The sequence below is a fragment of the Littorina saxatilis genome, linkage group LG13 (assembly GCF_037325665.1).
Source record: "Littorina saxatilis isolate snail1 linkage group LG13, US_GU_Lsax_2.0, whole genome shotgun sequence".
Lineage (NCBI taxonomy): Eukaryota > Metazoa > Mollusca > Gastropoda > Littorinimorpha > Littorinidae > Littorina > Littorina saxatilis.
The window spans coordinates 15984752-16011405 of record NC_090257.1 but is presented as its reverse complement, the minus strand read 5'-3'; the positions used below and the strand labels follow the sequence as shown (position 1 = coordinate 16011405).

The 26654-nt window shown below is 42.7% G+C and overlaps 1 protein-coding gene across 1 annotated transcript; it reads left to right on the top strand.

Annotated features, from left to right (window-relative positions):
• The first annotated feature begins 7381 nt into the window (after positions 1–7381).
• On the top strand, positions 7382–26300 carry LOC138983716 (DNA-directed RNA polymerase II subunit RPB1-like). Its single transcript, XM_070357021.1, has 3 exons — positions 7382–7701; positions 15311–16888; positions 19061–26300. The coding sequence occupies exons 1-3, from the start codon at positions 7621–7623 to the stop codon at positions 23297–23299; spliced, it is 5898 nt and encodes a 1965-aa protein (XP_070213122.1). The 5' UTR covers positions 7382–7620; the 3' UTR covers positions 23300–26300.
• The last annotated feature ends 354 nt before the right edge of the window (positions 26301–26654 follow it).

Below are 26654 nucleotides of genomic sequence, written 5' to 3'. Positions count from 1 at the left end.
GTCCGCCGCTAGTGCAAAAGGCAGTTCTTCTTCTGCGTTCGATGTTGGTGGCCGTGCTAGATCCTCAGACCAGTGGCTGCCAGGAAGTCCGCAGTGCAAAAGGCAGTAAAAGTGACGAGCCTGTTTGGCGCGGTAGCGGTTGCGCTGTGCTTCATAGCACGCTTACTGTACCTCTCTTCGTTTTAACTTTCTGAGCGTGTTTTTAATACAAACATATCATATCTATATGTTTTTGGAATCAGGAACCGACAAGGAATAAGATGAAATAGTTTTTAAAACGATTTCGGAAATTTAATTTTAATCATAATTTTTTATTTTTTTTATTTTCAGAGCTTGTTTTTAATCCAAATATAACATATTTTTATGTTTTTGGAATCAGAACATGATGAAGAATAAAATAAAAGTAATTTTGAATCGTTTTATAAAAAAAATAATTGTAATTACAATTTTCAAATTTTTAATGACCAAAGTCATCAATTAATTTGTAAGCCTCCATGCTGAAATGCAATACCGAAGTCCGACCTTCGTCGAAGATTGCTTGGCTAAAATTTCAATCAATTTGAAAATTGAGGGTGTGACAGTGCCGCCTCAACTTTTACAAAAAGCCGGATATGACGTCATAAAATACATTTATCGAAAAAATGAAAAATAGACTGGGGATATCATACCCAGGAACTCTCATGTAAAATTTCATAAAGATCGGTCCAGTAGTTTACTCTGAATCGCTCTACACACACACACACACACACACACACACACACACACACACACACACACACACACACACACACACACACACAGACACACACACACAGACACACCACGACCCTCGTCTCGATTCCCCCTCTATGTTAAAACATTTAGTCAAAACTTGACTAAATGTAAAAACGTTCAGCTTCAAGGGGGCTTCGCCCTCTTGCAACCCCTACCAAGGGGGCTTCGCCCCCTGGACCCCCACAAAGGAGCTTCGCCCCCTGGACCCCCATTGTAACACCCCCCTCCCCCCCTCCCCCCCCCCCCCCCCCCCCCTTAGTACTTACCTAGTCCGGCCCTGCACGCGACTTGTTTTGGTCTGTCCGGTGTAACACGAAATTCTTACTCCACGAAATATTTACTCCGGAGTAAAAATCTCGTACGAAATTCTTACTCCGAGTACACCTTGCGTACGAGAAAAGAACGGCACCCGTTTAATGAACCAAAAGAAGAGATAGTTCTACCAAAAAAATAGACGCTTTCACCAAAAGAAAAGATGGCTTGAGTGACAAAGAATTAAAGTACAAAAAAAATTTGGATCCGCCAAAAGAATTGCTGTCTGAACAAAAAATAAAATAAACTGGCAAAAGCAAATATACTCAGGCAAAAGAAAATATAATCAGGCAAAAGATTGACTACTTCAGGCAAAAGAAAATATAGTTTCAACAAAAGAAATGGATAGTCATTCTCCAACACAGTGAAACACTTTGAGAGAGAGGCTGGAAATGTCAAGATTTCTCGGAGTTGTTGAGAATAACATTGTAAAGAACTGGTCTATGGAACGAGCACCAAATGTAACCGCAGAGCACACCGAGATTGCCGAAGCACCACATCGCACACTGAAAATGTGGACAACAGCGTTTGAGTGGGCAACGTCACCAGCTGAGTCGCTGAAGACTGGGAACACGATCTTCGTGGGATCTTCAACCCTGGATAAGGCGCTCAAGACTGCCGCCATCCGAGAGACCGAAGAAAAGGTTGAATCATCGCACCGTCCTGGGCTGACTTCGAGGAGTATGCCACATGTCGGAGGTGGGTGTGTAAGATTACGATCGACGAAAACAATCAGTTTTTCTGCGACTGTCCGGAGTTCCTCAAGTGCTACGTGTGTCATCATTCCATGGGCATGGAGATTCGTCTGGAGGTGACCAACCCCCCTGCCCAGGCCAAGACCATCCCAATCGGCCAGAAGCGAAAGCGCGGTCGCCCAAAGCTGTCGAGACCAGCGCTTATCAGGCAGTGAACACACTGATATCGACTGCTCTGTACACTGATTTTATCCCCGAGCACGCTTTTCTGTATCTCTATTCTTTTTAACTTTCTGAGCTTGTTTTTAATCCAAACATAACATATCTATATGTTTTTGGAATCAGGAACCGACAAGGAATAAGATAAAATTGTTTTTAAATCGATTTCGGAAATTTAATTGTAATCATAATTTTCCTATTTTTAATTTTTTTGAGCTTGATTTTAATCCAAATATTACATATTTATATGTTTTTTGAAACAGAAAATGATGAAGAATAAGATTCATTCGCTCGGCTACCTGACGAGTGGACGTAAACTGATAGAACTATCAAGACAAGTTTTGTGTGAATATTTGTTTTTCTGTTCACTTAAAAGACCGTTGGGTCGAAATATCTGTGAATGTATTGTTTTGTCAATAACAAACGTTCCAACAACCTACCTTTCTTGTTTTTTTATTCTGAATTTTGGAACGTTGGCAGTCTCTTTGTTTTTGGAAGAATAAGATGGCATTATTTTTGGATCGTTTTATAAAAAAGATAATTTTAATTACTATTTTTGGATTTTTAATGACCAAACTGATTTTTTTTTTAAGCCTTCAAGCTGAAATGCAATACCAGAGTCCGGCCTTTGTCGAAGATTACTTGACCACAATGTCAACCAAATTAGTTGAAAAATGAGAGCGTGACAGTGCCGCCTCAACTTTCACGAAAAGCCGGATATGACGTCATCAAAGACATTTAGAAAAAAAATGAAAAAGACGTCTGGCGTAGATGCCATACTCAGGATCTCTCATGTCAATTTTCATGAAGATCAGTTCAGTAGTTTTCTCTGAATCGCTCTACACACACACACACACACACACACACAGACACCACGACCCTCATCTCGATTCCCTGTCTATGTTAAAAAATTTAGTCTAAACTTGACAAAATGTAAACAAGTCGCGTAAGGCGAAATTACTACATTTAGTCAAGCTGTGGAACTCACAGAATGAAACTGAACGCACCGCTCTACACACACACGCACAGACAGACAGACACACACACACACACACACACACACATACACACACACACACACATACACCACGATCGATTCCCCCTCTATGTTAAAACATTTAGTCAAAACTTGACTTAATGTAAAAAAGACCTTTACTGGGTATAAGGATCTCAGGACAAATTCAAACTTACACCAGAAATATGCTTTTTACATTTAGTCAAGTTTTGACTAAATGTTTTAACATAGAGGGGAAATCGAGACGAGGGTCGTGGTGTGTGTGTGTGTGTGTGTGTGTGTGTGTGTGTGTGTGTGTGTGTGTGTCTGTCTGTCTGTCTGTGTGAAATTGACAAGAAGAGCGTGGTAGTAGTTGCACTGAGAAGGATAGCACGCTTTTCTGTACCTCTCTTCGTTTTAACTTTCTGAGCGTGTTTTTAATCCAAACATATCATATCTATATGTTTTTGGAATCAGGAACCGACAAGGAATAAAATGAAAGTGTTTTTATGTTGATTTCGAAAATTTAATTTTGATCATAATTTTTATATTTTTAATTTTCAGAGCTTGTTTTTTGTATCCAAATATAACATATTTATATGTTTTGGGAATCACAAAATAATGAAGAATAAGATGAACGTAAATTTGGATCGTTTTATAAAAATATTATTTTTTTACAATTTTCAGATTTTTAATGACCAAAGTCATTAATTAATTTTTAAGCCACCAAGCTGAAATGCAATACCGAAGTCCGGCCTTCGTCGAAGATTGCTTGGCCAAAATTTCAATCAATTTGATTGAACTTAAATGAGGCCGTGTGACAGTGCCGCCTCAACTTTTACAAAAAGCCGGATATGACGTCATCAAAGGTATTTATCGAAAAAAAGTCCGGGGATATCATTCCCAGAAACTCTCATGTAAAATGTCATAAAGATCGGTCCAGTAGTTTGATCTGACTCGAATCGCCGCTACACACACACACGCACAGACAGACAGACAGACACACACACACACACACACACACACACACACACACACACACACACACACACACACACACACATACACCACGACCCTCGTCTCGATTCCCCCTCTATGTTAAAACATTTAGTCAAAACTTGACTAAATGTAAAAACACCTAAATTTAAAGTCAAACAAATATATATGAAAATGTAATTATCCCAGAATTTAGTTGAGCAAGTGACTAGAGACTTTTTGAAAGAAAAGACATTGTACAAAAACTGAAAAGGACAAGAAAAGAGTAAACAACAAGTCGCGTAAGGCGAAAATACAACATTTAGTCCAGCTGTCGAACTCACAGAATGAAGCTGAACGCAATGCAATTTTTCAGCAAGACCGTATACTCGCAGCATCGTCAGTCCACCGCTCGTGACAAAGGCAGGAAAATTGACTAAGAAGATCGTCGAACGCTGAAGAAGAAGAAGAAGACTAAGAAGAGCGGGGTAGTAGTTGCGCTGAGAAGGATAGCACGCTTTTCTGTACCTCTCTTCGTTTTAACTTTCTGAGCGTGTTTTTAATCCAAACATATCATATCTATATGTTTTTGGAATCAGGAACCGACAAGGAATAAGATGAAAGTGTTTTTAAATTGATTTCGAAAATTTAATTTTGATCATAATTTTTATATTTTTGATTTTCAGAGCTTGTTTTTAATTCAAATATAACATATTTATATGTTTTTGGAATCAGAAAATGATGAAGCATAAGATGAACGTAAATTTGGATCGTTTAATAATTTTTTTAAATTTTTTTTTACAATTTTCAGATTTTTAATGACCAAAGTCATTAATTAATTTTTAAGCCACCAAGCTGAAAAGCAATACCGAAGTCCGGCCTTCGTCGAAGATTGCTTGGTAAAAATTTCAATCAATTTGGTTGAAAAATGAGGGTGTGACAGTGCCGCCTTCATCAAAGGTATTTATGGAAAAAAAGAAAAAAAAAAGTCTGGGGATATCATTCCCAGGAACTCTCATGTCAAATTTCATAAAGATCGGTCCAGTAGTTTGGTCTGAATCGCTCTACACACACACACGCACAGACACAGACACACACACACACACACACACACACACACACATACACCACGACCCTCGTCTCGATTCCCCCTCTATGTTAAAACATTTAGTCAAAACTTGACTAAATGTAACAAGTCGCGTAAGGCGAAAATACAATATTTAGTCAAGTAGCTGTCGAACTCACAGAATGAAACGCAATGCCATTTTACTCGTAGCATCGTCAGGCCACCGCTCATGGCAAAGGCAGTGAAATTGACAAGAAGAGCGGGGTAGTAGTTGCGCTAAGAAGGATAGCACGCTTTTCTGTACCTCTCTTTGTTTTAACTTTCTGAGCGTGTTTTTAATCCAAACATATCATATCTATATGTTTTTGGAATCAGGAACCGACAAGGAATAAGATGAAAGTGTTTTTAAATTGATTTGGACAATTTAATTTTGATAATAATTTTTATATATTTAATTTTCAGAGCTTGTTTTTAATCCGAATATAACATATTTATATGTTTTTGGAATCAGCAAATGATGGAGAATAAGATAAACGTAAATTTGGATCGTTTTATAAATTTTTATTTTTTTTTACAATTTTCAGATTTTTAATGACCAAAGTCATTAATTAATTTTTAAGCCACCAAGCTGAAATGCAATACCGAACCCCGGGCTTTGTCGAAGATTACTTGACCAAAATTTCAACCAATTTGGTTGAAAAATGAGGGCGTGACAGTGCCGCCTCAACTTTCACGAAAAGCCGGATATGACGTCATCAAAGACATTTATCAAAAAAATGAAGAAAACGTTCGGGGATTTCATACCCAGGAACTCTCATGTCAAATTTCATAAAGATCGGTCCAGTAGTTTAGTCTGAATCGCTCTACACACACACACACACACACACACACACACACACACACACACACACACACACACACACACACGCACATACACCACGACCCTCGTTTCGATTCCCCCTCGATGTTAAAATATTTAGTCAAAACTTGACTAAATATAACAAGTCGCGTAAGGCGAAAATACAATATTTAGTCAAGTAGCTGTCGAACTCACAGAATGAAACTGAACGCAATGCCATTTTTCAGCAAGACCGTATACTCGTAGCATCGTCAGTCCACCGCTCATGGCAAAGGCAGTGAAATTGACAAGAAGAGCGGGGTAGTAGTTGCGCTAAGAAGGATAGCACGCGTTCAAGTTTCTGTACCTCTCTTTGTTTTAACTTTCTGAGCGTGTTTTTAATCCAAACATATCATATCTATATGTTTTTGGAATCAGGAACCGACAAGGAATAAGATGAAAGTGTTTTTAAATTGATTTCGACAATTTAATTTTGATAATAATTTTTATATATTTAATTTTCAGAGCTTGTTTTTAATCCGAATATAACATATTTATATGTTTTTGGAATCAGCAAATGATGGAGAATAAGATGAACGTAAATTTGGATCGTTTTATAAATTTTTATTTTTTTTTACAATTTTCAGATTTTTAATGACCAAAGTCATTAATTAATTTTTAAGCCACCAAGCTGAAATGCAATACCGAAGTCCGGGCTTCGTCGAAGATTACTTGACCAAAATTTCAACCAATTTGGTTGAAAAATGAGGGCGTGACAGTGCCGCCTCAACTTTCACGAAAAGCCGGATATGACGTCATCAAAGACATTTATCAAAAAAATGAAGAAAACGTTCGGGGATTTCATACCCAGGAACTCTCATGTCAAATTTCATAAAGATCGGTCCAGTAGTTTAGTCTGAATCGCTCTACACACACACACACACACACACACACACACACACACGCACATACACCACGACCCTCGTTTCGATTCCCCCTCGATGTTAAAATATTTAGTCAAAACTTGACTAAATATAAAAAGGAATAATAATCAGAGGGAGGGATATGGAACAGCCAAAACTGAGCATGAGACAAATACTTTTGTAATTTCTTTACAGTAAATACAAAATGTCCAGAGAATTAGCAATACATCTAACATTGACTGACTGTGTGATGATATCTTCTGCTATTGGTCTGTTTTGACAGTGATATCAAAATCTCGACCTCCGGTCTCGATTTTCATATCACTGTCTCAACAGATCATAGCAGAAGATATCATCACACAGTCCGTCAATATTGGGTAGTATTCGTCGACCCGAATCGCTCGCCGCTCCGGCTGTGTCAGACCATCTATAGGCTATTTGGTCTATGGTCAGACGAGTAAAATTCGGTTGTCATCACTCGTGCGTAGCAGACGACGTTGCGGAGCGCATAATTATTATCGTGACGTCGCGTCCCACATGTGTCCATGTTGATTTTTGTTCTATTTTTAGAATATGATTACCCAGCATTCCCTTCGCTTACGCAGCAATGGCGGACTTTCTGGCCTGTGCGCGCTACGAAGTTCTGTAGTTAAACAGTGTATTTAGACCAACTATGCCAACTACGGCGTAGACAGAAGTTCACATCAGTGTTTGTAACACTTATTCTTCCACTAGGGAGAAGCAGTGTTGCATTTTTTTTTACTAACAACCATTAGATTTCTGTTATTTTGAGGAAGTAAGGAGGCCGCTTTTACCAGACCAAAATGGCGTACACTGGCGATTCGAATGCACCTCTTCGCGAAGTGAAAAGAGTACAGTTTGGGATCCTTGGTCCCGATGAAATCGTAAGAACGCGTTTTCTTGTTTGATCCTTTGTGTTTGGCGACAGCGACTATTGCTGCCGATTTGAAATGAATGATGTCCTAAGCAGCGTTGCAGATTGTTTGGTAATCGCACGTCACGTTGCACAAACTAAAGCAAACAGTGTGATACTGTTATATAGTGTTAACTTGCAAAACTGGAATAATCACACAGTTTCACAGTCTATAACCATTTACAAGTATACTACCTACATATTATAAGACAAACTACATGACATGGTAATGTTGATCTTTAGCGTTGTAAATTCACAGCTCAGAATCCGATGAAGAAGTGAGCCTCCAATTTTGAAGCCGTGAGTTGCAGAGGACTAGGGGTAATAGTACTATAAATACTAATAGGAATCAAGGGATTTCACGAAAAATATTCTTTGTTTTGGTTAATTATTAAAAGGACTTGTGTCAAAAATAAGTCAATAATGCTACTGGATTGTGAGCTATGATTTTACAACGCTAAAGTTCAACATTACCAAATTTACAACGCTTAAGTTCAACATTACCGACCCCATCTACTTATGACAACTAATGTACTATAGAATTACTATTACAGACATACTTGGGTGCTTTGAAAAGGATGAACAGAATGGACTAGGGTTTCAATTGTTCGAGGTATTGAGGTCTAACGAATGACGTCTCACAACGTGCGTGGTCGTCCTTGGCGGTCAAGAAAGCCGCCGCAATCATTGCGCAGACGACACTTCTAGACCGCCAATATTTTTTGTGCGCATGACGTGCTCCACATAAATCGGCCGGAAACGAAGCAATTGGGAAACCTGGATTAATGAAATTGCAGTGGTATACGTATCTGTTGTGCCATCCTTAACTAATATTATTATTAATTATTTAATTACTCTTCTTTATCTATGCCGCAACATTATTTTGGCGTTCCAAGTCAAACGGCAGACTTCTGCTTCATTGTATAAGTATACAACGGTGGCGCCACCACATTTTTTTCTCTCCATCCTACAGACTGTCCGCGACTTGTCCGCGAAATCGCGTATTTCCGCGAAAAGGAAATTACGGTTCAGCGAAAATAAAAATTTGTCCGCGGCAACAACAAAATTATATGTATACTATTGTCTCTCTATCCTGTATCCATTATTTGCTTACACGAGAACTATCAAAATATTGGTCTAAAATGCTAAAATTCGTCTCCCGGTTTCAGCTATAGCAATATATCCTTAGCGTTCCATGCATTTATCATTTTATGTGTAGAAATGGGATTTTGAACCATTTTAACACTGAACAAAATATTAAGCTTAGACTAGTACTGTGTCCTGTGTTACGGTTGACACACACATATCAAATAAACTGTATGCTACAAGTTATCATTTGAATGTCAAAAACAAAATCTCGAAACGGTCTAAATGACAATATTAAATTTGCAAACCTCTGTTTGCTTTCTGAAATGTGCATGTGATTGTCAGGGCCTAGCACAGTAAGCCGTTCGGCGTACCAGGGATGTTGCTACAAATTCATACCTATAGGACAAATGTCCTGAGTTCTTCAGCATCAATAGGACATTTGACCGCTTTCAGAAAGTGTAATAGGACATTATGAATTTGCGCCAAACAGCTTATAACACATTCCATGGAATTGTTCCAAAGTCATGCGCCCACACACACACTGACGCACACACACACACACCCACGCGCGCGCGCTGTAGAACACACACATAATATAGTAAATACATTAACACAGTGTGCGTATAATGTTGTATTTGTTTAGTTTCAAAGAAACCACAAAAAAGAAACCAACATGAACAACTTCAGAGCTCTTACTTTGATTACAAACTGCATGATTTGGATAAAAGTTGAAAAACAAAATGATCGGTTTGATCTAATGCTGATCTTTAGCAGGCTTTAGGTTTTTTTTCAGCGGCATAATTCAGTGCTTCGTCTCGTATCAAAAACAAAAGCAGACGACAAATTTAGTCAGTTGGAGTTGTCTCCCGTACTCCTGTAGCATGCACTGATCTAAAAATAATCCACTATTTTTAGATCAGTGCGCTGCACCGAGACGGTTATACCCAAACGGCGCATACCGCAAACGATTCGGGAATTCCCGACAAAAGAAAAGATCAGCACGCGGCACTGGCAACTTCAGTGTCAGCTGAACACAAGAGCGTTCGGTCTTTTAGAAGATTTGTATCTTAGGCCTAAAAAAAAAATAGGTGTGGTTACGGTAACCCGACCTACCCTATTTTTAGGGGCCGACCCTATAACTTTTTATTACATTTGTCAAAAAAACAAAAACCACCAGTGCAGAAAACGCAATGAAAGCAAAAGCGCTCGAGTCGCACACTTATTTCCCTGTCAAGTAGGTCTAATTTGTACACATTAAAAAAAAAAGTTAAAAAAAAAAAAAAGTGATTGCCTACCTTCCTACCCTATTTTTTTTGGCTATGTTACCGTAACCACACCTATTTTTTTTTTTGGCCTTAAAATGAAAATTAACGAATCCGAAGGAATGGAGTACATATCGGACAATGACCACGCTCAGGCTAAAACGATAGGACATCTGACCGACATGCGGCAATGTGAATCGGACATTTGGGGATTTTCATCGTTATATGTCCGATGTCCGACGCCTAACGACATCCCTGGCGTACTTTACGCCGAAATAACATCTCCAGTACGCGGAACTCGATTTGGTGTACGCCGAAATGCAAAAACCTGTTATTTCCAAACGGTAAACCCAAACAGTCCCAGCTTTCGTTTTGTGCGCCGTTCGGTTTGACAGTTTGCTTGAGCACGCACTTCCTCTGGCATCGCGCGAGCATGCTTTGTGCCGGTGTTTTGTGGCTCTAGACTTGAAATAATGTCTCGAAGCGACATTGTTGAACGTGGTCAGCCATTCAGTGACAAACAGGGTTCGTACAGAGTCCTTGAACCCTGGAAAACTCCTTGAAAATTGGAAAACCTTTTCCAGGCCTTGAAAAGTGCTTGAAAATAGAGTTTTGTTAAATAGTCATCAGGCATGGGAATTGTCCGCCGAATGGCGGATTTCCGCCGAATTTTTTTTTTGTTCCGCCGAAAATGCAAAAGTGTCCGCCGAAAAAATAAAGGGGGGAGGCACACAAAAAAAGCACCGGTTACTTTGGCCTTTGCGCAAAAGCCCGCGAAAACTTTCCGTATTTTGTTCACGCACTGCTACCGCCCGCCTCAGTTATTGAACTATTATGTTTGAAAGTAAACCAGATTGCACAGATTGTGTTACAAGTTACATTTTCTTGTTTGTCTCAACAGATACAATTTTTTTACAAATTTAAACCATCTATATATATATACGACTTGTGTCTGTCTGTGTATCTGTGTGTGTGTCTGTGTATCTGTGTCTTCGCGATGCACGGCCAAAGTTCTCGATGGATCTGCTTCAAATTTGGTGGGCTTATTCAGAGAGACCCCGGACACAACCTCATCGATGAGATATTTCAACACGTGCTCTCAGCGCGCAGCGCTGAACCGATTTTGGTTCCACCTCAGCTATTTTGGTTCCACCTCAGCTACCCGGGCCCCCATACCGACACACCATAGCCGCTACACCACATCACAACGCCAAAGTTCTCGGTGGATCTTTTTCAAATTTGGACACCGTATTCAGCTACACCCCGGACACAATATCATCGATGAGATATTTCAACACGTGCTCTCAGCGCGCAGCGCTGAACTGATTTTGGTTTTTGTGTTCATTTCACCATTATAAGTAACTCTTCCTTATCTTCTCCAGTGTTTGGCGTTTATCTCCCTTCCTTCGTGTGGCTTTCCCGTTTGTAAGTTACTACTATTTTTAGAATGTCACTGCGCTGTCCACTGCGCTGTCCACAACGCTTCCCTTGCACCCGTAAGTTGTTCTTACTGTCAAAGTGAAAAGGTCGAATCAATTTATAGCCACGCGAAAAATACACTCTCACCTATCTCTATATATTTATAGATACAGATATGCATATATATATATACGGCTTCTCTGTGTGTTTGTGTGTGTGTGTGTGGGCAAAAACCTGTGTATTGTAGAGTTCTGTTTGTGATGTGGTCTAGCGGCTTTTGTCTGTCTGTATGTTCTGGCATTTGAGAAGCCACAACAGATAATATAGGGCTAAGAAATAAGCTCTAAAATTCTCAATCCCGTTTGACAGGACTTCGCCTGCAGAGGTGATTGTGATGAACCGCCACGCTGTCTGTCTCTGTCTCGCGATTCACCCCGGCGAAGCCGGGTATTCCTTTAGTATATAATACATGTAAGCAAAATTTGGTACATTTTTGTACTAAAAACTCTGATTCTAAAAACAGAATTTGATGGCAAACTTGGAGCTCAGATGACACCAGATTGCACCATCTGGGTTCTTTGGAGAAAAAAAATTTCCGGGGGGGCATGCCCCCCCCCCCCCCCCCCCTTAGTAAGGCTAGGCGCTTTGCGCCGTCGACTTGACGCTTCGCGTCTTCAGTTATAAATTTTCCGCCTTTTTTACAATTTTCAATTCCCATGCCTGAGTCATTGAAAAGTACTTGATTTTTCCAAATTGTTGTCTATACATTTCGTCAGCAGCTTGTCTTATTTAAAAAAAAATGCAACCCCCTTTTTTTTCGTCAAATACAGTACACATTTTGGGAGAATAAAAGATCGAGTGAAAACGAAAGCAGATGTACTAGTCACCCGTAGTTGCTTCCCTTCCCGGAAGTTGGCAAGGGAAACAACTACGGAATGACTAATAGAAATTCACCAGAAACTTGATGACTTGAAAAACTGAAGGTAAGCTTGGTGCTTTGCATTAATTTGGGGAAAATCATGTCCTTGAAAAGCATTTATTTGGTCCTGGAAATGTCCTTGAAAACTCCTTGAATTGTATCAGCTCTGCCCTGCAGGAACCCTGGACAAAGAATCCAGGTATTCCTGGAAGTGAGAATGGCACTTTTAGGCCAAATAACACAAGATTGTCAGTTTTCTTGTTTTCTGTCTGTTTTGCTTGTTGGTGAAGGCATAATTTAGTTGCTCAATCTTCTTTGGGGGGGGGGTCATTTTAGGTAAAAAAAATCTCAAAAAAATCTTTGTAAGGCCTAAAAAAAAAATAGGTGTGGTTACGGTAACCCGACCTACCCTATTTTTAGGGGCCGATCCTATAACTTTTTATTACATTTGTCACAAAAAAACAAAAAACAAAAAAAACGAGTGCAAAAAACGCAATGAAAGCGAAAGCGCCCGTGTCGCACACTTATTTCCCTGTCAAGTAGGTTTAATTTGTACACATTAGAAAAAAAAGTTAAAAAAAAAAAAAGTGATTGCCTACCTACCTACCCTATTTTTTTTGGCTATGTTACCGTAACCACACCTATTTTTTTTTTTGGCCTAAGCTGAACTCACTTTTTCCAATGCCAGGCCCTGGATTGTGAATGTCCCATTTCAAGGATCACCTTTTGGCACAGGCTCATTTAGAAAAACGTTAATTTCTCTTTTCCAAGTTCTACAATCAGTCAATATTTATATTCCATTTCCTATTCCATTCTCTCCATTGCAAATATCACATCAATTTACAGGCATCTTGAGAGCATTTTGTGTTTGAACCGTCTTTGTTGGTTTTCTGCTAGGTTCTGCATGGGTGAAAGTATCCCGTCAATTGACTGAAATCCGTCAATCTGAAAATAAGTCTGACGGAAATTCCGTCAATCCGCAATTTTTATTAAAAAAAAAATATATAAATTTTTTTTTTTTATTTTTTATTTTTTAAGCGGAACGCGTTTTCGAACTGCTATGCGGTAAACCCCGTAGGTGAGGTTTCTTCGCTTTCGGATTCGCTCTGCATCACGATAAAAAAAAAAGTTCTCGCGTTTTGGCAGGCATTACGAAGTGGTGACATGATTTCTGCGGAAAACGCATGGACAGATCTTATTGATGCTGGTCTAGCCAACAAAGGCGATGGGACTGGTTGGAGTTCATGAAACTAAAACTGTGTGTGATAAGTTTGGTGCTTGAAACTCAAGTGCTTTTCCTTGAGAACTTTGCACTATAAGAGATGCTACTGCTTAGTTGCTACTTTGTGTGCAGTGCTACATCATGCTGTTTGCATGTGTGACATTCTGTTTCATCATTTATTTCAATGCCTGTCTGGCAATGTTTGCTTCTTATAATTAAATATTTCAAACTTTTATTTCAGTTGTTCAGTTGTTCAGTTTCTATTTCATTTAGTAATTGGCTGTTGTCAATGTTAATTGTTATCAATTGTGTCGTTGTGTTGGAAGATGCAAGTGTGAAAAGATACAAAAGAAAAATGATTACTTCTGTGAATTGTTTTGATTTTGTTTACCCTTTTTACCATATCATTAGAATCTGAAGGTATCTTTTTGACCTGCACGATAGTGACAAAAAGTGTATTTTTTTGCCAGGAAAGGCCACAAAATCACAATGTATAATGCAAAAATTCGTTTTCGGCCGGGGGGCGGTGCCCCCCTGGACCCCCTAACGGGGCCCTGCCCCGTACCCCGCCAGGGCCTGGGCGGCCCCTGGACCCCTGTCTCAAAAAAATTTCAGTCAATTTGATTTTCATAGCTTTCACCCATGGTTCTGAGATTGTTCAGGAAAACAATTGAATAAATTAAACGCAGAAAATAGTGTGCGCTAAAAAGGCGTTTTCTGGGAATAATTGTCGGAACTTTAAAGCGGTTAAGTAAGAGCCCCTTTTACTTTTTAGTGTTACTGATGCCAGCTTTTCAAAACGAGGTCAAACAAGTAGCATGTTGGTTACTGGCTTTAACCTGCCATCGCACCTAACAACTTCCACTGGTGTTTATGTAATGCAGTATAATGACCTTTTCTTTCAAAAACATGCACATCGAAGTAACACTTCACCGCCAATTGCTTGCCGATCACTGGCGGTAGGGATCACTTTAGAGGCATGTTTTCTTTATAAAAACAATACAACTCAAAGTCACATGACCTAAAGCCACGTGACCTCGATTAAAAGGTGTTGTCAGCAAAACTCCTGCAGAACATCGATCTTTGCTGCAAGTGCAAGGAAAATTACCAGATTAGAAAAATTGATTGTTGTTGCTTTTATTTACATTTACTGATTTAGTCATGTTTTGACTAAATGTTTTAACATAGAGGGGGAATCGAGACGAGGGTCGTGGTGTATGTGTGTGTGTCTGTCTGTCTGTGCATGTGTGTGTGTGTGTGTGTGTGTAGAGCGATTCAGACCAAACTACTGGACCGATCTTTATGAAATTTGACATGAGAGTTTCTGGGAATGATATCCCCGGACGTTTTTTTCTTTTTTTCGATAAATACCTTTGATGACGTCATATCCGGCTTTTTGTAAAAGTTGAGGCGGCACTGTCACACCCTCATTATTCAATCAAATTGATTGAAATTTTGGCCAAGCAATCTTCGACAAAGGCCGGACTTCGGCATTGCATTTCAGCTTGGTGGCTTAAAAATTAATTAATGACTTTGGTCATTAAAAATCTGAAAATTGTATAAAAAAAAAGAGGCTAGCTGGTTATAATAGTTAATAAGTTATATACGAACAATAACTTCTGTTAATGTTATTTAAAGGGAAAACTAAACAAGATTTTTGTTATTGCAGCGCCGAATGTCGGTGACAGAGGGTGGCATCAGGTTCCCAGAAACGACAGAAGGGGGGCGTCCTAAGCTTGGGGGTCTCATGGACCCCAGGCAGGGCGTCATCGACCGTGTCTCCCGCTGCCAGACCTGCGCTGGCAACATGACAGAGTGCCCCGGTCACTTTGGCCACATTGAGCTGGCCAAGCCTGTCTACCACGTCGCCTTTCTGACCAAGACTCTCAAGATCCTTCGCTGTGTTTGCTTTTTCTGTTCCAAGATCCTCATGGATCCTGAGTCGCCTAAGATGAAAGACGTCCTCGGCAAATCCAAGGGCCAACCCAGAAAACGCTTGGCTCACGTCTACGACCTCTGCAAGGGTCGCAAGGCTTGTGACGGCGGCGACGAGATGGACAAGGACAAGAAAAACCAGGAAGCCATGGGAGAGGCAGACGAGAACGCCGCGAAAGGACACGGTGGCTGTGGTCGCTACCAGCCAAACTTGCGCCGCACCGGTTTGGAGATTGTAGCCGAGTGGAAAAACATCAACGAAGAGTCCCAGGAGCGCAAGATGATACTGTCGGCCGAAAGGGTCTTGGAAATCTTCAAGCGTATCTCAGAAGAGGAATGCGTGATGCTCGGCATGGACCCTGTCTTTACTCGTCCAGACTGGATGATCCTCACCGTTTTCCCTGTCCCACCTCTCCCAGTGCGTCCTGCTGTGGTCATGTTTGGCTCAGCTCGTAACCAGGACGATCTGACTCACAAGCTTGCTGATATTATCAAGGCCAACAATCAGCTCCGTCGCAACGAACAGAACGGGGCAGCTGCTCACATCATTTTTGAAGACACCAAGATGCTGCAGTATCACTGCGCCACGTTGGTCGATAACGACATGCCGGGTCTACCAAAAGCTGTACAGAAGTCTGGTCGGCCACTCAAATCTGTGAAGCAGAGACTAAAGGGAAAGGAAGGCCGCGTTCGTGGCAACTTGATGGGTAAGCGTGTGGACTTCTCTGGCCGTACTGTCATCACCCCTGACCCAAACCTGCGTGTCGACCAGGTAGGCGTCCCTCGTTCCATTGCTCAGAACTTGACCTTTCCAGAGATTGTCACGCCCTTCAACATCGACATGATGCAGGAACGAGTTCGTCGTGGAGCTAACCAGTACCCTGGCGCCAAGTACATCATTCGTGACAACGGAGAGCGTATCGACCTGCGTTTCCACCCGAAGTCCAGCGACCTTCACCTTCAGATTGGCTACAAGGTGGAGCGCCACATGCAGGACAATGACGTGGTCATCTTCAACCGTCAGCCCACCCTCCACAAAATGAGTATGATGTGTCACAGGGTTAAGGTTCTGCCCTGGTCGACTTTCCGTCTCAACCTCAGTGTCACCACGCCCTACAACGCAGACTTTGATGGTGACGAGATGAACCTCCATCTCCCCCAGTCGCTGGAGACACGAGCAGAGATCATGAACCTGGCAGCTGTTCCCAGAATGATCATCACCCCCCAGGCCAACCGGCCTGTCATGGGTATTGTGCAGGACACCCTCACTGCTGTCCGCAAGATGACCAAGCGGGACGTTTTCCTGGACAGGGTGGGTTCTCTTTTTAACTTTGCTGTCTCTTTTGGCGTATGTGTGTTTTCTTGGTTTTGAAGTGGTATAACTATAAATGTTACTCACTTACTGTACCTTGCTTCCAAAATGGATGAAACAAATTCATTCAATTAGTAAAGAAAATGAACTTTACTTTGAAAGTCATTTGAGACTGAGAGTCTATGAGGGTGGCTAGTCTGCTTCATGTGCTAAGTAGTAACTCAGTTTGATTAACGGAAGTGGAAATGTATTCAACGAGGAAATGAAGCTCATGTGTTTCAAATCTGCATTAGTCATTGAGTCAACTTGATTTTGTTTGGGAAAACAGGTGTGATGTTGTGGAGTTGGGATGAGTGTATTACATATAATTTTGTGAGTAAGTCTTGTGTGTGTTTGTGGTAGTTAGTAGTAGTAAAAATCCACATGTATGCATTATTAGCATATGTACGACTTAAGTGTATGTCAGACCTGTTTACCCCCTGCATTGAGCGGAGTTTTCTCCGCATTTTTTTTTTACTCCGCAGCTCAAAGTGAGACTCCGCATTTCGAATTCCCCAACTCCGTTTTTACCCAAGTACCGATCGTTCAGTGCATAAGCCTAACTTGAGTCGGTCGCAAACAAAGGCTCAACTTTTCGCAGCGCGGTCTAACAATAGATCCAATCATATCTCTGCCCGCACGCTGCGGCTGGCATGTCAGTTTCGAATCAACTGCCAGCGGGCAGTTGGTACGTTGAACGCATTATCGTAGCCTCGTTTTCAAATTCTTTCTCTTTTTCAAAGATGGCGTCTTCAGGAAAGCGCGTTTGCGAGACTGACGACAGTGACGTTGAGGAAATACCAGCAAAACATGTAATGAAAAAAAACGTGCTTCTGCTGTCCATTCACAAAAATATAAAAAGAACTATCACGACAAATACCCTTGTCTACAAGCGTCAAGAAAGGGAGAATTGTTCGTCCACTGCTCCTTGTGCAAATCGGACTTTTCCTGCCAGCACGGTGGTCTGTTCGACTGCACTCGCCACGTGCAGTCAGCATCCCATAAACAGTTTGCTACTGAAAAGTGCCTATTACAAGTCCCTGTCAACTCGAGCTAGATCTGAAGAAAACTGATGAAAAAGTTATCTTCTCATCAAACACTTAACAGCAGTGAACCGACGTGATATAACCTTCGTGGTTGAAAACGACGTAAAACACCAAATAAATAAAGAAAGAAAGAACAGCAGTGAATAAAGGTCAGAAAATACTTTTTTTTTAATTTCTTACAGTTTGCACAGGAATATATTTACTCCGTGGTTTTATACATGTATATGTATTGTAAACTCCACTTTGAATCCCCAAAACTCCACATTCAGCATGGCCTTGCTCCACTTGCCTCATTTCAGGGTAAACAGGTCTGGTATGTGTTTTGCACGTGACGTATGTCGATACCAGCTGCTAAGGTAGTTGTAGGAAATGGCTAGTTGGGGGCCGGTTCAATATTTGTCTTACCGGCCCCCCTTCTGGTAGCAAAAAAAGTTAGGTACACCCCTGGTGTAAGCTCTGGAAACTCTTTCCCCCACTTGCCCAACATGGAAAGTGAGACTGAGTTTAGTGAAAGTGAAAGCTCATTTCAGCAGAATGTTAGGGCCCCCAAAAATAATATGTTTGTTTTTGATATGAGGCAAATTATCTTTCTTTCTTTTTTTTAAGAATTAAATCGGTTTGTTTGTTTGTTTGATTGGCCGTAACCCATGCGAGTTGTGTTGCAAGCTCTCGTTAAGTCTGCAATATTGAGTTATGTACTTTAAAAAAAAAAATTATTTGAACTTTAAGAGTCAAAAATAGTTGACGGGGACGATAAAATACGTTTGGTTGGAGAATTTTTAAAGTTATTGGGAATGGTGGAAGTTAAACATTATTTTAGCAGAATCACCAATAAAGGACGGTTAGTTTCTGAAACATGTAATTATACTATAGACACACAAAAACACATTCATATTCAGTGATTCACCAGAACTTTGACCTATTGGTCTTTAAAGTGGACAAACAAAATTTACAACAGACAAGTGATAATGGTAATATTGGTACTGGTAGATTTATCTGTGCAGGCTGCTGTTTTTGTTTTGTTTATAATTACTGTTATATATATCATTTCAGCAGGATAATAACAAGCTTTGTACTATATTTTCAGTCACAAATGATGCACCTGCTGATGTTCCTGCCCACGTGGGACGGTCGTATGCCGCAGCCAGCCATCCTCAAGCCGCAGCCGCTGTGGACTGGCAAGCAGCTGTTCTCCCTGGTCATCCCTGGCCGCGTCAACTGCATCCGTACACACAGCACTCACCCTGACGGAGAGGACGCCGGGCCCTACAAGTGGATTTCACCCGGAGACACCAAAGTTCTCATCGAAGACGGAGAACTCATCAGCGGCATCCTCTGCAAGAAGACCCTGGGAGCGTCAGCTGGCTCTCTCATGCATGTCACCTTCATGGAGATGGGTTTCGAGATTGCCGGAGAGCTGTACGGAAACATTCAGACGACGGTCAACAACTGGCTGCTGATCGAAGGCATGAGTATCGGTATTGGCGACACCATTGCCGACCAGCAGACCTACCACGACATCCAGGAGACCATCCGCAAGGCCAAGGCCGACGTGATAGAGGTAATTGAGAAGGCTCATAACGACGAGTTGGAGCCCACCCCGGGTAACACCCTGCGTCAGACTTTTGAGAACCAGGTGAACCGCATCCTGAACGATGCTCGTGACAAGACCGGTAGCAAGGCCCAGAAATCCCTGTCTGAATTCAACAACTTCAAGGCTATGGTGGTGGCTGGGTCCAAGGGGTCCAAGATCAACATCTCCCAGGTCATCGCCTGTGTGGGCCAACAGAACGTGGAGGGAAAGCGGATCCCCTTCGGTTTCCGCTACCGCACCCTCCCCCACTTCATCAAGGATGACTACGGTCCTGAGTCGAGAGGGTTTGTGGAGAACTCGTACCTTGCCGGTCTGACCCCCTCAGAGTTCTACTTCCACGCTATGGGAGGTCGTGAGGGTCTCATTGACACTGCTGTGAAGACTGCCGAAACAGGCTATATCCAGCGTCGTCTGATCAAGGCTATGGAGAGTGTGATGGTGAAGTATGACGGCACTGTGCGTAACCAGGTGGAGCAGCTGGTTCAGCTGCGTTACGGAGAGGACGGTCTGGACGCTTGTCACGTAGAGTTCCAAGCTCTCCCAACGCTCAAGGCGTCTGACCGCGCCTTTGAGCGCCAGTTCCGCTTTGACCCCACCAACGAACGCATGATGAAGCGCTGCCTGAAGGAGGAGGTGATCAAGGGTCTGAGAGGCGAGGGGCAGCTGATTGAAGAACTGGAGTCGGAGTGGGAACAGCTCAACCAGGATCGCTCCTCAGCCAGGCAGGTATTTTCCACGGGTGACGCTCGAATTGTTCTACCCTGCAACCTGATGCGCATGATCTGGAATGCCCAGAAGATCTTCCGCATCGACAAGCGCAAGCCTCAAGACTTGAACCCCATCAATGTGGTGTGCGGAGTGAGAGACCTCTGCCACCGCCTGACCATTGTTGTGGGAGAGGACAGGCTGAGTAAGCAGGCCAACGAGAACGCCACCCTCCTCATGAAGTGTCTGATTCGCGCCACCCTCTGCACCAAGCGCGTGGCCGAGGACCACCGTCTGTCCGAGGATGCCTTCAACTGGTTGCTGGGAGAGATCGAAACACGCTTCCAGCACGCTCAGGCTCACCCCGGTGAGATGGTCGGGGCACTGGCCGCACAGTCGCTTGGAGAGCCCGCCACTCAGATGACACTGAACACTTTCCATTATGCCGGTGTGTCTGCCAAGAACGTCACCCTGGGTGTGCCTCGCCTCAAGGAGATCATCAACATCTCCAAGAAGCCCAAGACTCCTTCTCTCACTGTCTACCTGATCGGCCAGGCCGCCAGGGACGCTGAGAAATGCAAGGACGTGTTGTGTCGCCTTGAGCACACCACTCTGCGCAAGGTGACAGCCAACACCGCCATCTACTACGACCCTGACCCCATGACCACCGTTATCGCCGAAGACCAAGAGTGGGTGTCCATTTACTACGAGATGCCCGACTTCGACGCCTCTCGCATTTCCCCGTGGCTGCTGCGTATCGAGCTGGACCGCAAGCGTATGACAGACAAGAAGCTCACCATGGAGCAGATCTCGGAGAAGATCACGGCAGGCTTTGGAGACGACTTGAACTGCATCTTCAACGACGACAACGCAGAGAAGCTGGTGCTGCGCATCCGCATCATGAACTCTGACGACAACAAGGCCCAGGAGGAAGAGGAGGTGGTGGATAAGATGGAGGACGACGTCTTCCTGCGCTGCATCGAGTCCAACTTGCTGTCCGACATGACCCTGCAGGGTATCGAGGCCATTGCCAAGGTGTACATGCATTTGCCAACCACGGACGACAAGAAGAGAATCCACATCACGGAGGAAGGAGAGTTCAAGGCTATCGCTGAGTGGATCCTGGAAACGGACGGCTCCAGTCTGACCAAAGTGCTGAGCGAGCGCGACGTGGACCCTGTCAGAACATACACCAATGATATCGTGGAGGTGTTTGCTTGTCTGGGTATCGAGGCTGTGCGTAAGGCTATTGAGCGCGAGATGGTTCACGTCATCTCCTTTGACGGCTCCTACGTTAACTACCGTCACTTGGCCTTGCTTTGCGACGTGATGACAGCGAAGGGCCATCTTATGGCCATCACACGTCACGGAATCAACAGGCAGGAGACAGGTGCCTTGGCTAGGTGCTCCTTTGAGGAGACCGTGGACATTTTGATGGAGGCGGCGTGCCACGCAGAGATCGACCCTATGAAGGGCGTCTCTGAGAACATCATGCTGGGGCAGCTGGCCAAGATCGGAACTGGATGCTTCGATCTGCTGCTGGATGCCGAGAAGTGCAAGTACGGTATGGAAATCCCCACAAACCTTGGCGCAGGCATCGTCGGGGGTACAGGCACCGGCATGTTCTTCGGTGCTGGAAGCAGTCCTTCAAGCGCTTTGTCTCCGCAGATGACTCCCTGGAACACAGGAGCCACTCCCGGCTACGCCAGCGCCTGGTCACCGGGTATCGGCAGCGGCATGACTCCTGGCGCTGCTGGATTCTCTCCATCGGCTGCCAGCGAGAGCGGATTCTCACCTGGCTACTCCCCTGCCTGGTCTCCCCAGCCAGGGTCTCCCAGCTCTCCCTCCTCCCCCTACATGCCCTCTCCCCATGGCCCCATGTCTCCCAGCTACTCCCCGGCTTCGCCATCCTTCATGCCCAGCTCTCCTGCAGTCACGCCACAAAGCCCTGGATACTCTCCCACCTCCCCGTCCTACTCTCCCTCTAGTCCTGGCTACTCTCCAACCTCTCCCAAGTATTCTCCTACCTCCCCAAGTTATTCTCCAACCTCACCCAGCTACTCTCCTACAAGTCCTAGCTACTCCCCTACCAGCCCAAGCTACTCTCCTACCAGTCCAAGCTACTCTCCCACAAGTCCAAGCTACTCCCCGACCAGCCCCAGTTACTCGCCAACCTCCCCGTCTTACTCTCCAACAAGCCCGAGCTACAGTCCAACGTCTCCTTCCTACTCGCCAACAAGTCCATCATACTCTCCAACCAGCCCAAGTTACTCACCAACAAGCCCCAGCTACTCTCCAACTAGCCCAAGCTACTCGCCCACAAGCCCAAGCTACTCGCCCACAAGTCCAAGCTACTCTCCCACAAGCCCAAGCTATTCGCCAAGTTCACCCAACTACTCCCCTTCTTCTCCGTCATACTCCCCGACGAGCCCCAGCTACTCTCCTACCAGCCCAAGCTACAGCCCAGCCTCGCCTTCCTACAGTCCTAGCTCTCCCAGCTACTCACCAGCCAGCCCCAGCTATTCACCAAGCAGTCCAAGCTACTCACCGAGCAGTCCAAAGTACTCACCGTCCAGCCCTAACTACAGCCCTACCAGTCCGTCGTACTCCCCCAGCTCACCACAGTACAGTCCATCCTCTCCCAAGTACTCCCCTACAAGCCCAAGCTATTCTCCCAGCAGTCCAAAGTACTCGCCGACTTCTCCGACCTACAGTCCGACATCGCCCAGCTACAGCCCTGCATCACCGGAATACAGCCCAAGCTCACCGCAGTACTCTCCCAGCTCACCGCAGTACTCCCCGGCATCGCCTTCGTACTCGCCGGGCTCTGGGTCCAAGTATTCACCGGCCAGCCCCAGCTATTCGCCAAGCAGTCCGAAGTACAGTCCAACTAGTCCAACATACACCCCAACCAGTCCAAAATACAGTCCAACAAGTCCCACGTATAGTCCATCGACACCAAGTTACAGCCCGGCCACGCCCACATACGAGGAGGAACAGAAGAAAAAGAAGAAGAGAAGAAAGTGAGACACTTGTGTGGATTGACATTGAAAGTCAAAGATATGACAAAGACCTCAGAAAGTCGTTACAGTGGAGATAGACATGAAATAATCGTCCATCATGCTGTAGTCATGTCCTGTGGGGACATTGAAAGTCTACAATTTGGAAAAGACTTTACAAAAAGTTGTGTGAAAGATGGGGGTGAAATGTTCGCCCATCATGCTGTTAAAATGTGCTATGTGGGCAGTAAAGGAAGGTGCTGATATTTTTTTGACTGTAAGTGTGAATACCTGAGAAAAAAAGTTGATTAGAAATTTTGTCTTGATCTGATAGTGACTATTGAATTACAGTTCATTAAGAATATGCACATAAGTGTTATCTTGTTATTAACATACACTTCAAGGGTTTTGTCCACTTGTGTTACATGACGTGTTGACGGTTTTGCACACTTGCATTACTTGTGTTGCAGCACAGTGTTACACCTTTTTTTTTCTGTCTCTCTCCAGAGTTGTATTTTGGTATTTGTAAATGGCACCAAGATGTCAAAACTGTTTTTATTTATATCTTGATTTTGATGTATGTTGCATTGTTGGATGGAGTTGAAGAAAAAAAATGTATAACAAAAATTATGTAAAGCCTGAAGGTATTGAGGTAGTCTACAGTATCTTTGATGCAGTCATCTTTATCGCCCTCATTCGTTTGTGTAATTTTTGCTATTACAAATGGTCAACCATCGCTAATGAAAAAAAAAGTAGTATAATTTAATAGCTGAAAATGAGTTCATACAAACCACCAACCTGTAAGTGCATGGGTGCAACTCTGCCGGCTACACGCCGGCAGCCGGTTTTTGGTTTCATCGGCTGCCGATGTTTTTGTTCCAGGAGAGGGTTTTCTTGGCATTTTAAATACTAAAAAAGCTGGACCCCAACTTTTGCCGGTTTTTGGAATTTTCCAGGTTGCACCCATGTAAGTGCAACGGAGTTCATATTTCATTGATACCTCTGTGTTTGTGTAACGTTACACTTCCAGTCACCATTGCCTGCCTTGGTCTGATTCAGTTTAGACAGCACCTCAAGTGAGCAAGTGTTGTTAGCATCCCTGGTTCTACCAGTTGTTGAGGACACAGAAACACTACTGATTGTGACAGTTATCTTTATGGAACACTATAAAGATTAGTAGCTGCATAATGTAAATATCTTTAAAAAAAAAAAAATCTGATTTGTACTTCGAAAGAGTTAATCCATCTGTGTTGTGTGTCATAACATGAAGACTCAGTGTCCGTTTCACTGCTGTTTTTCTTGAGTGCTTGTTATGTACTGTTGGACTGGGTGGCCGAGTGGTAACGCACTTGCGCTCGGAAGCGAGAGGTTGCGAATTCAACCCTGGGTCAGGCGTTAGCAATTTTCTGCCCCCTTTCCTAACCTAGGTGGTGGGTTCAAGTGCTAGTCTTTCGGATGAGACAAAAAACCGAGGTCCCTTCGTGTACACTACATTGGGGTGTGCACGTTAAAGATCCCACGATTGACAAAAGGGTCTTTCCTGGCAAAATTGTATAGGCATAGATAAAAATGTCCACCAAAATACCCGTGTGACTTGGAATAATAGGCCGTGAAAAGTAGGATATGCGCCAAAATGGCTGCGATCTGCTGGCCAATGTGAATGCGTGATGTATTGTGTAACAAAATTCCATCTCACACGGCATAAATAAATCCCTGCGCCTTGAATATGTGCGCGATATAAATTGCATAACATAAAAAAATAAAAAAAGATAAATCCCTGCGCTTAATACTGTACCCATGGAATACGCGCGATATAAGCCTCATATTGATTGATTGATACTGTTTCTTGTGATAATGACAATGTTTCTTTTTCTTCTGTTTTAAATTTCATTAATGATGTGGAAAAAAACCCAGAGGTAAAACATACCAAAAATGTATAAAGATAATTTTTGAGAAAAGTTGCTAACATCACTGCATTTTGTCATGTTGCATTGTGTGAACGAGCAGTCCACAGCTTTTCTTTAACACCACATATAATGGCAAAGTTAGTTACACAAAAAATGATGTAAAAAGTAATTCTGTTTTGCCGACATCAGCAGTATTCCAGAATGGGAGATCTATAACAACTGGTGACAAAGTAATTCTGTTTTGCCGACATCAGCAGTATTCCAGAATGGGAGATCTATAACAACTGGTGACGTGACAGGAAATGTTAGTGTGAGTGAATGCTGATTTTGATTTGTATTGAAAAAAAAATGAAAAAAGTTTGCTTTGTTTGCATGCCAGTTATCTTTTTGCTTGTATTGATCCTTGGCGTTAACCTTTGTTTACAATTTCTTAGTTTTCTCTCAAGTGCTGATTCATATTTGTGTCATTATCTGAAATTGTGAGATCTGATTGAAAACTATACCCCCCGCGGGTTAGGGGGAGTCCCATATTGGTTGGGACGAGAAAGAATTTACCCGATGCTCCCCAGCATGTCTTAAGAGGTGACTAACGGATTCTGTTTCTCCTTTTACCCTTGTTAAGTGTTTCTTGTATAGAATATAGTCAATTTTTGTAAAGATTTTAGTCAAGCAGTATGTAAGAAATGTTAAGTCCTTTGTACTGGAAACTTGCATTCTCCCAGTAAGGTAATATATTGTACTACGTTGCAAGCCCCTGGAGCAATTTTTTGATTTGTGCTTTTGTGAAAAAGAAACGATTAACAAGTGGCTCTATCCCATCTCCCCGTCGCGATATAACCTTGAACAGTTGAAAACGACGTTAAACACCAAATAAAGAAAGAAAGATTGAAAACTATGTGCTATACTTCACCTGGTTTTTTTAAAAAGAAGTTCACAGATTGAAGAACGATTTGGTTATAAAGAAGAAATGTCTATTGCGGTGAGGGTGTCAAGTTATTGTTTTTCCAATGAGAATTCTTTTATGTGTCTGTATGCATGACTGAAATGCATCAGTTTTCATTGAGATATTGATTGCCAGAAAATGTGTTTATCAAGTGAAATAAATCATTGTTCATTACCAAACAGTTGTTTCTTTCTTTTTCTGAGGTTAACCTGTGTGTGTGTAAATTGTGATAGAAATCAAAGGACATACAAAAATAAAAATACTTTCATCCTATAGTTTGTACAGTCGAAACCCCCTTTTAAAATCAGAACAAAATCTTAGAAAATCAGGTCTTAACCCTTACACTGTGCAATTCTGTAACACATGTTACATAGCCACTGGTGAATTAACACAGAGAAAAATAAAGAAAAACGGTCATATAGGTTTTCGCATCCATGGGAGGTAATCGGAACTGACCAAACAGACTGAGCCAGTAGCGCGACATGTCGCAACAACCAGCCTAAGGGTTAAATGGGATGGAGGCAAATTTCAGA

What these genes read in the sequence shown, in the direction of transcription:
- LOC138983716 (XM_070357021.1), top strand. Translation starts at nt 7,621, where the DNA reads ATGGCGTACACTGGCGATTCGAATGCACCTCTTCGCGAAGTGAAAAGA. An exon ending in TCCTTGGTCCCGATGAAATC is followed by an intron (nt 7,702 to 15,310) that starts GTAAGAACGCGT and finishes TTGTTATTGCAG; the next exon opens with CGCCGAATGTCGGTGACAGA. An exon ending in GGGACGTTTTCCTGGACAGG is followed by an intron (nt 16,889 to 19,060) that starts GTGGGTTCTCTT and finishes CTATATTTTCAG; the next exon opens with TCACAAATGATGCACCTGCT.